At 39.0% G+C, this 12293-nt stretch overlaps 1 protein-coding gene across 2 annotated transcripts; it reads left to right on the top strand.

The window, feature by feature from the left end:
• The first annotated feature begins 4524 nt into the window (after positions 1-4524).
• LOC116204727 (CTP synthase-like) lies at positions 4525-11869 on the top strand. Of its 2 annotated transcripts, none has more exons than XM_031536977.1 (21): positions 4525-4951; positions 5766-5845; positions 5977-6063; positions 6166-6216; positions 6333-6450; positions 6739-6795; positions 6891-6955; positions 7051-7134; positions 7299-7349; positions 7456-7518; positions 7615-7661; positions 7747-7816; positions 7901-7963; positions 8705-8794; positions 8901-8939; positions 9610-9837; positions 9933-10018; positions 10262-10310; positions 10407-10487; positions 10568-10661; positions 11261-11869. In XM_031536977.1, exons 1-21 carry the CDS (start codon positions 4834-4836, stop codon positions 11443-11445), a joined length of 1806 nt encoding a protein of 601 aa, XP_031392837.1. In that variant the 5' UTR covers positions 4525-4833; the 3' UTR covers positions 11446-11869. The 2 variants fall into 2 exon arrangements, with proteins under 2 accessions (XP_031392837.1, XP_031392838.1); XM_031536978.1 differs by lacking the exon at positions 4525-4951 and adding an exon at positions 5438-5572.
• The last annotated feature ends 424 nt before the right edge of the window (positions 11870-12293 follow it).

Genomic DNA, 12293 nt, shown 5'->3' with positions numbered 1-12293 from the left:
CATTCGACTACTGTCTTCTTTTCTCTCGAGATATAAATGAGCTGAGCGAGAAAGTAAAAATAAATGCGATCTTATTGAAGAGTAATAAATATTAAGATCAGCGCATCATTCACATGAAAAACACAGAAAAAAGAAAAGAAAACAAAAAAACTACCCTCATGATGATGTTTTTTCATTATTTTGTTTAGCTTTTTTTTTTTTGGGTAAACTACTCGGAACCAAGGGTCAGAAAGGATTACAACAAATAAAGAAAAGAAATAATTATATCAAGCAAGAGCGGGGTCAAGCAACCCAACGGTGTCGCCAAATAGTAGCATCATAATGCCAGCGGCTGGGTAGGGAAGAAGCGTGAACCAGTGGGGGGTTGAGTCGCCAAACGAGCCACAAATCCGCGCAAGTATTCCCCTCTCTGAAAGTGTGTTGGATCTCCACAGACTAGGTCCGTTAAATTAGGCCTCTAATAGCTTAAACAAGATGAGCAATGTATCGGGCACACCTATCCTACGACTTGAGAAGACCACATATTGTCTCTGAATCAACTTCTAAGAATATTTTTCTATGCCCGAGATCCCAAACATATCTCAAGTCTATGAGGGGCACCCCATAGTTCAGCCACCATCGCCGAGGATACTCCTATGTTATGAGCCAATCCATCCACCCATCTGCCATTACAGTCTCGAAGTACACCTCCTGCACCTGCAAGTCTCGGGTTCCCCTTCGATGCCCCATCAGTGTTGAGCTTGAGCCATTCATGAAGAGGCTTATTCCAAGAAATCCATCTCCATTCTCTAGAGGATTTAGCGAACTTATTAGCTGAACTAATGGCTTGGCGGCTAGTGCTCGAAAACTGCAGCACCGGGGCTGCCATGTTGGAAGGACGCATGAAATCAGCTTCAAACAACTCCTTGTTTCTCCACCCCCAAAGCATCCAACATCCAATGGCAAAAATACTAGCCCATCTACCATCTGGATCAGTTCTATATCGCCTCAAATTTGTTTCTAACCAAGCACGTAAATTAGGCGAGAAAAAAGCAGGTTGTAAACACGAAGGTACGAGGCTTAACCACAACGGCTTAGCTCGCACACAATCCCTCAATACATGGAGAATATTCTCCTCGCCTTTTGGCATAAGGTGCATAAACTGGACGAAGCAAGATGGCACCTTACCCTATAGGAGTTGGTAAGGAGACAGTCATGTCCAACGAGCCATAGAAAGTTACGTATCCGCTGAGGACCCTTCCAAAGCTTCCAGAGAGTATCCACGTCAGCCCAAGAAGCCGCTGCAATCAGTCTATATGGAGAAGATACCAAGAAGCATCCTGATGATTCCAGCTTCCAAAACATAATGTCCTCACCATCTTCGTCCATTGGTGGCTTCATTGCTGCCACATGCAAAGCTGAGGAATTATCCAAGAGGTGGCTGAACATATCCCACCTCCAAGATCCATCTTCCTTAACAAAATCGCGAACTGCTCTGCCTCAGATATTTTCTGGAATTGCTGCAAGAGCCTAAACTCCAATGGTCCAAAATCAGCCACCCACGGGTCCTCCCAGAAGAGAGCTTTGTCTCCTCTCCCAATTGCCAAAGCAGCTCCGGAAGATACCCGATTCCAAGCTCTGGATATTGCCTTCCAAAGCCAGGAATCTGAAAGAAGACTCGCCCAGCTGAAACTTCCCCCGAATCCTGTTTGGATATTTCCCCTTCAGGACCTGGTCCCAAAGAGCTTCTGGCTGTGGAAGAAATCTCCGGCCTACTTTTGCAAGAAGGGCCTCATTGAAACATTCTAGCCTTCTCAATCCGAGGCCTCCCTTGTCAAGAGTTTGAAGACAGACTCCAAGTAATCTCAAAAGGTCCCGTAGTACGAACAACGTTGGTATTACGGAACTTGGTCATATAATTAATACTCATGCCACTTTGTGGTCCAGGATACTTAATTTGGTTTTCAAAATAAGAAGTATTAATAAAGCTTTCCCTTGTAGGACTTCTTTAGGACTGACGCACGTACTATGTTTTTTGTAATTTCATCACACACCAAGGCTACGAGTTTGGAACATGTCACTTGTTCTGCTTCCACAGTCATGTGATCATTAGCAAAACAATGAGGAAAAAACCGTCCAAGATGGAATTGTTGATTAAACCTGAATTAGCGTTTAGGGACATTGCACTTTTCATATACACTAGGAGCTTCAGACCCATAATAATAATAATAATAATAATAAAATCCTCAAGATGGAATTGTTGATCTGCAGCTACTTGATTAAAAGTTCAAACTATGAAACTATTGATTTCAAACGTTGGCCAAGTTTCGAGAATATCTATGATATACGCAATAAAATAGCAGACTTTCATGATGGATGTATGTAAGGTTATAAGTTTGGTTTGAGATTATTGCAAGTCTGAGTTTGTGAATTGTTATGTACTTTTGCAATATAGATAAGTGTCCGACCAATCTAAGAGTTCGACTGAAAATCTTGTTGCTAAAGCCTATTGCTACCTTTCATCAAGAGCTAGCTAGATCTCCCCTTTTCAGTATTCAGTCTATCTTAAGGTATACCACGAGCGTGATATCGGAACTTCGGGCTATCTATGATGGGTTATGTCGGGCCAGCATCTTATTAACTACCTCATGTCAGAAGTGGATATAATTTCTAGTTGTAGGGATCAGCCTTTCCCCATAGGATGCGAGATGGGAGCTCACAGCATATTGTCTTTATGTAAGCAAACTCGGTGACTGCTATATTGCTAGATATTGGGCTACACGTTTTACCGGTTTGGTTTCATTTTGATGCGCATACTCGTCTTCCCATGCCTGCATGGACCGGCCTCCACTATATTTGTGTCGATCGATATATAAGCTTAGGAATTGAGTGTAACTTTGTACTCCCCTTTTGCCTTGTGGATAAGAGCCGAACCAAGAAAAGCAAATCCTTCTGTCGTTTCTTTTTCTGCTTTGATCTAGTTTTATCGCAGATTGGATTTCTCTATATCGTCTATTCGATGCTTCCATAGAAACATCTGTTCAGTAAATCTGCGGCTTGGTGCATGTCATTATGACATCAATAATATGCTATTGTCGACATCCTGTTCTTGTTTATCTGAGAACTTTCTTCGGAATCTGAATACAGACACGCATACCGGACCAAGTAACCAGTGTTGTTATCATCAACATTAACATGTGGAGTCAATGTCACTGATGAATTATATCAATCTCTTCGTCCTCTGCATGTAAGCTAGCCTTAATATAAGGAAAGGTGTAATCTAAGTTTTAAATGCCCTTTAGGATGATTCATATTTCTCCCTAATGATGAGCAAAAATTCGCAATTAAAGATGACATACATACATACATATACACATACGCATATGTTTGTTGAGTCTACGTAGGTACGAGGTATTAATATTGAGTGCGGTGTGCTCTTCTCTGGCAAGGCAGATATTTTCACCCAAAATGTCAATTTCCATGAGAAAAAAGAAGGCCATCTAATGGCAAAGGCCACTATTTAATGCGAGTGAAGGATCCTCCCATCGACATTCGAAGTTTATTCTTGTTGATTTGTACTTAAAACTGAAGATACAGTTCGGGCTCTGAGGAGGATGAGATTTGTACTTAAACTGAAGATACATTTCGGGCTCTGAGGAGGATGAAATATTTTACTTGAGCTCATTAGAGACTTATGTTACAGCCATTAGTTTACCCCGATTTAGAAATGGAAGGAGGGAAGAAAAAGAAAAACGCTACTCGTGTAATCGTGGAATGAACGAACAATCACAGCCCTACCTCCACCTCAGCGCGACCGAATCAAATCCTCAAGATTGATCCACAGATCAATCTCCTAGTTACAAATTTTTATTATTTTCCTCAAAATGTCTAGGTTTCAACTTTGTAAACATCGTTGATCCGCCGCGGGTTCATAGGTTTACTGTTTACGGTGCCAACAAGAGATGAGGGCCCAAAAGGCAATATTTGGTTTGTATTTTTATTTTTTGTTTTTAATTATTATTATTATTATTATTATTTTACGTTTAGTTTCTCTCAATTCTTGAGTTTTATCCATATTAATAATATTATATAATTTAGTTAGTTCTTATGTGTGAAATTGGGCCTAAAAGAGGAGAAAAATAATAAAGGGTTATTCTCAACTTGCCCTCTAAACTTAACCAACGGCCTCGACCACTCCCTATTTTGAGTAATCTGCTTCAATATGGTCCCAAAATGCTGATAAATTCAAAGCAGTGCCGTAATACACGATCTCGTCTAAAAGAAAAGATGAAATAAATAATAAATGTGGAGACTGACTAGGTGCAAAGTTGGGGGTCAAAGTGAAACAAAAATCAAAAGATATTAAATACAATATTATTAGATATAAAATAAAATAATAAAAAACAAAAAAAATAAAATGGAGCAAAAAAATGGCGTATAATAAAATATAAAATGAATTTATTCTTTTTTTTTTTCCTCTCTTTGTTGTGACTGTCTTCTTTGGATTAGGGATGGTGGTGGGAGCGTCTATATAAAAAGCCGCCAACGCCCTCTTCCCTCTTCGCAGTTCTCTTCACATTCCCCATTCCTATCTCTCCTCCCTTGCCTTTGATTCTCTTCTTCCCCTCCTTGTTTCCTTCTCCCATTCTTCCTTGCAGCTTCGCCTCCACTCTCCTCTGTCTCTTCTCTATCTCAGTTTCTCCTCCTCTGCTTTCCCGAGCCTCTGCAAATCTCTGTTCTGTACATCTTAAGTCTCCCATAAACCCCCCATTTTGGCCCAAAGTTCCCTCTTTTCCTTACCAAGGTGCTTCTTCTCCTCATTTGACTTTCTGGGTCAGTTTGCAATCGCCGAAAATGAAGTACGTTCTGGTCACCGGTGGAGTTGTCAGTGGGCTCGGGAAGGGTGTGACTGCTAGCAGTATTGGCGTTCTCCTCAAGGCTTGTGGACTGCGGGTTACTTCCATCAAAATCGGTCTCTCTCTCTCTCTCTCTCTCTCTCTCTGCGTACATATAAATCCTGATAGTCTTCAAGATTTCGCACTGTAGAAAGTTCAAACATTCTTCACAGAAGCAGTGAATGGTTTCTTTCTTTTTTTCTATCCCCATTTTGGAGTGAAGAGAAAGGGAAAAGAAAGGAGGAAGAGTGATATGGTTTGGTATATGGGTCTGTCGATTTGTATGTATATCTATTTATATTATTTTCCAGGTTAAAAAAAGGGGTCATTTTTCCGTTCAGAAAAGTTTTGTCATGTTAGATTTTCTGCCCCTTTTTACAAGTGAAAGCATGAAATCCTTGCCTTCTGCAGTTTTTGTCTTGCTTTAAGTTCTTTTTTGACCGCTAGATTTGTAAGTTGGAACCGGTATTCTGTTTCTTTTGTCAACTTTTGATGAGAGCTTTTTTAGCTTTTCTCTTAAATAAACCAGAAAAGATTTTCCTTTTATTATAATTTATTTATATTTTGCCTTCTGCAAGTGTATGAGCTGAGGCTAAGAAGCTTGTTTCTCTGCTTATGGGTCAATTTTCTCACATGCCGGTCTGGGTTTGTACGGAACTTGTGTTCTCACATGCGGATGTGTATTTGCCACGAAATGGGTGAGAATTGGTGGAGTCCCAGAGACGAAATTAAAGCTGTTTTTAGGAATATTGAATATTGAGGGAATCTGCTCCTTAGAAATTTGTTCAGAAGTTTGATCTTCTTAATGAGGGGGTGTTTGATTTCATACTGTTCATGGTTCTCATCTTGATATGATACTATATATCCTTAATCAATTCTTGCATGTTTCAGATCCTTATTTGAACACTGATGCCGGAACAATGTCCCCCTTCGAGCATGGAGAAGTCTTTGTCTTAGATGATGGTGGTGAGGTAGGGTTTGGGAACTTTTAGAACAGATTCTTTGAAATTCTTATGTTCCAAAGGCCAGTTGGTTCATCATAGTTGCAGCCAAGAGAGTTAAAGATTGCTGAAAACATTTATTTATACACATCATGCTGCAGGTGGACCTGGACCTTGGAAACTACGAGAGATTCCTTGATATCAAATTAACACGCGATAACAATATAACGACGGGGAAGGTTTACCAGGCAAGTGGATTCAATTGCACTTGTATCTGCTCTATTGTTTGTCGTTTCTGTAATATTTGATCTAACCAACCAAGGTTACTAATTCTTTTTTCTCACTAACAGTCGGTGATCGAAAAAGAGAGAAGAGGAGACTATCTGGGCAAAACTGTTCAGGTATCGTGCTTGTGTGACCCATTGTTGAGTGAAGATTTCTAAGAAGGGTTGTTGATTCCATTTTATTTTATTTTTCAACTTCTGCACTGAAAAGTTCTTGATCTCGCTTGGTACAGGTTGTTCCTCACGTCACAGATGCTATTCAGGAGTGGATCGAGCGAGTTGCAATGATTCCAGTAGATGGGAAGGATGGACCAGCTGATGTTTGTGTCATAGAATTGGGTGGAACAATAGGTAAAGTAGCAATAGTATTCTCACAATCTTTTGTCCTCAATTTGATAATGGAAAATTTTGCAATTTTCTGTTCTTCCTTTTTCACTTCTAACTGAGCGGGGTAAGAACATTTTGGATTGCATGTTGCTATAGATGTTGGATTAGTTGAAGTCTGAAACAAACGCTTTTCTTGCTTTCCACTCTCTTCAAGAAAAATATATTGAGGAAGCTGGAGAATTCTCCTAATTGAACCATGATTATCGTTTCCTTATCTGCGCTTTTAGTCATGAAAGAAAATGATGCATGCAGGAGACATTGAGTCCATGCCATTTATTGAGGCTCTCGGACAATTCTCATATCGTGTCGGTAAGACCAATATCACCTTGCCTTGCCCTTTTCAATTTTTCCCCTATTTTGTGCTTCTACTAAATTTGATCGAGAACCCATTCTCCTCCTTCTAGGCGCTGGAAACTTTTGTTTGATCCATGTCAGTCTTGTACCAGTTCTGAATGTTGTCGGTGAACAGGTAACTGATATTTGGTTTCATGTGACACTGGAAGATAACAAGTGAATGAGTGTTTGGTCTAATGGCTAATATTTTTTTGCTGATTCCTTGTTCAGAAAACTAAACCAACGCAGCATAGTGTCAGAGGACTAAGAGGCCTTGGGTTGACACCAAATATTTTAGCTTGTCGCAGCACAACGGTCTCTCTCTCTCTCTCTCTCACTCACTCTCATTCACTCAACTTTTTCTCTCTCATGTCTCTCTCTCTCTCTCTCTCTCTCTCTCTCTCTCTCTCTCGTGTATTGTGTCTCATGATAGCAAATTTTGATGGGTTGAACTTAACTGACTTGTACGCGATTTGCAGGCTCTCGAGGAGAATGTAAAAGTGAAGCTGTCGCAGTTTTGCCATGTTCTGGTATGATATGGAAATTTGCATGCATTTCTCACTAGCTTGTCTCTGCAGGAAAAAAAATTTCTATGTTTTTTCTTAAATCTGAGCTGACTGAGACTTAATGATTAAGGCTGAAAACATTGTCACTCTCTATGATGTTTCGAACATTTGGCACATCCCGTTGCTCCTCAGAGTAAGTCTTGCACAATCTGTTATTATCCTAATATCCATGTAAAACAGATAATGATCCCGTACAATCATTGGCTGCTCTTTTCTTTTGTGATAACAGGATCAGAGGGCTCATGAAGCAATCTTTAAAGTGCTCAACCTTCAAAGGTTTGTCTATGGACTATGTTAGACTATGCTGTGTAACTTCAATAGTGGCAAGAAAATATTTTGTTCTAATTTACTTATTCTGCAGTGTGAATAAGGAACCTGCTCTGAAAGAATGGACTTCCCGTGCAGAATTGTGTGACAAGCTGCATAAGCCTGTGAGTCTGGACCTAACTCTCTGTTTAGAGTTGGTTTCTTAGTTTTCTTTTTTTCATTTTTATTTCCTCCTGAATGTTATACAGGTCCGAATTGCAATGGTTGGGAAATACACTGGCCATTCAGATTCTTACCTTTCTGTGTTGAAGGTGTGTTGGGCTATTGTTTATGAATTCTTTTACCAATACTGAGTATCTGCTGAACATCTGCTGAACTTGTTAAAATTGCTGTACGACTTTAATGAGCTTGTTCTCATCGATTGGAAAATATAAATTTTTATAAAATTAATAAATGAACTTGGACTGATTCTTTTCTGTTATGTGTCCAGGAGGGAGTAATAGTTATTGCCATAAGATTATTAGAGTCTCTTATCCTTTAGCCCCCATTTTTTCCTTTATATTCTTCAGTTGGAGAATTAGTTGGTGCCTCTGTGAGTTGGTTGATGTTTGGGATTATATATAATCTTCCTCTGTTTTTTCTAGATGAGAAAGATGTAAGATCTGCCAGGAGCCGTTTGGAGGCAAATTGACCCATACACTGGAACAATATTTTCTTTAGTCATGGTTATATGAAGAATCTTACTTCTGTCACTACTGGCTTTTCATTATGACCTTATAAGTAATTCCTTTCTAGGAAATTAGCCTAGTGGTGGTGTTCCCTGCTTAGGCCAAGGGGTCTTGTATTCATCACCATCCCCTCCGTCATTTTACGGTTTAGAAAGAAAAAAAAGAACAAAAATTAGAGAAGTTTCCTTAATCTGCTCCTTTTGGTACCCTTCAGTATGTTGGTTTTTAATTTCTTATGTATAGTAATTAGACTTCTCAAATTCCTCCCTGGACAATTTATATTGTAGTGGTATATGATTATTTAAATTCCGTGCTGTCTTGCAGGCTCTTTTGCATGCATCTGTTGCCTGGCGTAAAAAGCTTGTTGTGGAATGGGTCCCAGCTTGTGACCTCGAAGACACAACAGCCCAAGAGGTTAATCCCTTACCTGATGCATTAGCCTTCCCACATCATCCACAAAAGCTGCACAACCACCTCCTCCCCCTATTGTATGTCTAATGGGTCAAAATTTTGCTTGCAGAACCCGGAAGCTTACAAGGCTGCATGGAAGCTGTTGAAGGTCGGTAGAGTTGTTACTTTAGTGTTGTTCAATACTTGGATCTGTTTAATTCATGAAGTCATAATACAAGAAAAATTTATGTGGTGCAGCATACCTAGTTTGTGTGGTTTACTGGAAATTACCCCACTTGAGAAATTGGGAAAGTGCAAATTCCAGAGTACCCCCTTTTCGTCAACCCATTTCCAATCTTAGTGTTAGATCTTAGAATTGCATTCAAAGATTCTGGCAGAAATTTCTAGGTTTGACGAGGAATTTCAATTCCAATTAGAGAGGCCAGTTTTTTTTTTTTTTTTTTTTTGGGGGGGGGGGGGGGTGGGGTGGGGGGGGTGGGGGGATTATTTTACAGGATTTCTTTTATAGATGTATTTCAAGGAATATTAGAATGTTATAAATGCCTAATACCACAGATATGTTTTATATCTGATGCCCTGTTTGGTTTTCACTTTCTTGCATGGAAAAAAATATATATATAATTTTCTTTGTCCGTTTCTAATTTTATTTTTGTCATTTCATTTAACTACCATGTCTAAGGTGTAATTATGCTACCTTAACTAGTGAGCTTCTGGTCAAATGAAAAAAAGAAAAAAATGATTGAGTTTTTATGTATTGGGAAAAAGCACTTCTCGTTAGATGCAAGTTCTGTCCCTTAGACTGCGTATTTATCTTTCAGGGTGCAGATGGAGTCCTTGTTCCCGGAGGTTTTGGTGACAGGGGAGTGCAAGGGAAAATCGTTGCTGCCAAATATGCCCGAGAGAACAGAGTCCCTTATCTTGGCATTTGCTTGGGCATGCAGATTGCAGTCATTGAGTTCGCCCGATCAGTCCTTGGTTTACAGGATGCGAATAGCACCGAGTTTGACCTTAACGCTAAAAATCCTTGTGTCATATTTATGCCTGAGGTTGTATGTCCATTATGTTTTACTTCCAGAACATGTGAATCTCTGGTTTTCTTTTTCCTGCTGAATATTTATAGTCTGCTAACTAATATGACCAGGGCTCGAAGACCCACATGGGAGGCACGATGCGCCTCGGTTCCAGGAGGACTTATTTTCAAGTTTCAGATTGTGTATCTGCAAAATTGTACGTACATCTATATACGCTTGACAATAGACTCATATCATTTATTGTATATTGCCAGATATATATATATATATATATATATATATATATCACACATCATGTAATTTCATTTTGTGAGAGTATACACTGGTTCTGGATAGATATGTAATCAAAAATTTTCAATAAATTTTCATAAGAAGAAAGATCCTATCTGTTTGCTGAGTCTATCCAAGTGGCTTACACTTTGTATGTGAATTTTGTTAGGTATGGGAATCGGAGCTACATTGATGAGAGACATCGTCATAGATACGAGGTGTATTGTTGTGAATGAAGATGGATAAACTAAACAAAACATGCTTCAGAATTACCATTTGGAGAAGTGGTGACCCTGTCTTCTTTCATTTTGCAGGTGAATCCCGAGATGGTCACACGCCTTGAAAGGGCAGGCCTTTCTTTTACTGGCAAGGATGAAACTGGTCAGAGGATGGAGGTCGGTTTTAACATATATACAACTGGTGGAAGTTTTGTATTGTCGATGGTTGGGATGAAGTTCATGTGTTGATGTTGCAGATCATAGAGCTGCCCAGTCACCCATACTTTGTTGGCGTTCAATTTCACCCTGAATTTAAATCAAGGCCCGGGGAGCCTTCTGCTCTATTCTTAGGTACATATATCTGTCATCTCAAAGTTCATACGATAGCCAATAGTTTTTTGTTTTTATTTTGTTTTGCTCAAGTAACTGTTTTCCTGATTCTAGCCTGGAACTTATTTGAACAAAATTATTGGAATGGGTCAATTATGAGTAGTGATCGTTGTGGGTCCAACAAATATAATATGGCACCTGCAACTGTCAAGGTTTGTGATTACATATTTATCCAATAAAAGGAGCTCTTCTCTAGACCTGGTCAAGTTTTTAAGGTTGCCCCTCAAACTTATGAAGTGGCATATTCAATTCCTTGAAGTAAATAATATATCAGCTTTTCGGGAGTTATAATTAGTAAAGCTGCAAGGTATCTAGTATTTTTTCCGACGGATTCTTCAAAGAGCTGCTATTATGCATTAAAAAAAAAATTTGTCAATACAAGCTGACTTGGAGTAGTATTTGTTGAGTGATGGGTGTGATGCCTCAGCTTTTCAGTTGTGCTTTTAAAGGAACCTTTCTTTCCTTCCTTTCTTTTTCTTTTCTTTTGTTTTTTTTAATTTATATATTATGGGAAATAGTAATGAGAATTACTGTTGTTGCCATGTCAAAAACAACGATAGGGCTCATAGCAGCTGCATCTGGGGAGTTGGATGCAGTCTTACAAGGCAGCAACACACGAAAAGTCTCACGAACCAATCATATTAACGTCAATGGATCAATCAAATACTACCAGAATGGGACTATCCTTGATGGAAACGGTGTACTGAATCGCTTCTACACAAATGGGAACGGTCTCCACTTGTGAGGGGTGGGACTCTTGGAATGGAGAGTGTAGCAAACTGATTCTTTTACTGGAATCTATCTGGACTGATGTTGTCATGAGAACCATACACGGAAAAAGAAAGGGGCTTCGAGGTATTTTTTGGCCGTTAATTGGGGTTGGATCTCAGTCTGTACAGAGTCGTGTATGAGTTAGTTATGTAACCGACTTTTGAGAGAAGTGGGAAATGGTGGGGTTTCACATTATAGGAAGAGGAAGAGGAAAGGAAGCTCGGGCCCGGGTTTTTAGACGGGACTGCCTGTTGGTGTTTCGAGAGTTGGGATCTTTCTTTTGGGGGTAACAGGTTCTGCTGCTCTTATTTATGTTTGTGGGACTGACATGTTATGGAACATTTCACTGAGAATGCTTTTCAGATAATAGTTTTGGAGATTCCCTGAGTTTTGTGATATATCCTTTCCTGCTGATCATGGCAATATTTGATGTCATTTATTGAATGAGTAAATGTTGAAACGATTAGTTGGAATTAGAATTAAGGTTAATAAAGTTTTATTACATAGGCTGTGATGAAAAAATTAAGGACAGGAGTTTCAGGCTTGTTTATTTTCACAATCAAAATCACTTTAATTTTAACTTTAATTTTAACTGAATATACTACACAATAAAAATACACATTTTTTAAGTCAAAATTTAATTTTAATTCAACACACTACACAATAAAAATACACGTTTCTCGAGTCAAATTTATAATTCTAACTCATTTGTCATTTTTTATAATCAAAATTAAAGTTACTTTAATTCTGAATTCAAACGCACCGTCAGGATTTGATTTGGGTTGGTTGACATAATTTTGGGAAATCTGATTCCCCTTTTGC

This window comes from Punica granatum, chromosome 4, assembly GCF_007655135.1.
Source record: "Punica granatum isolate Tunisia-2019 chromosome 4, ASM765513v2, whole genome shotgun sequence".
Lineage (NCBI taxonomy): Eukaryota > Viridiplantae > Streptophyta > Magnoliopsida > Myrtales > Lythraceae > Punica > Punica granatum.
Note: the sequence above shows the minus strand (reverse complement) of the source record. Positions and strands in the feature narration are given on the sequence as shown.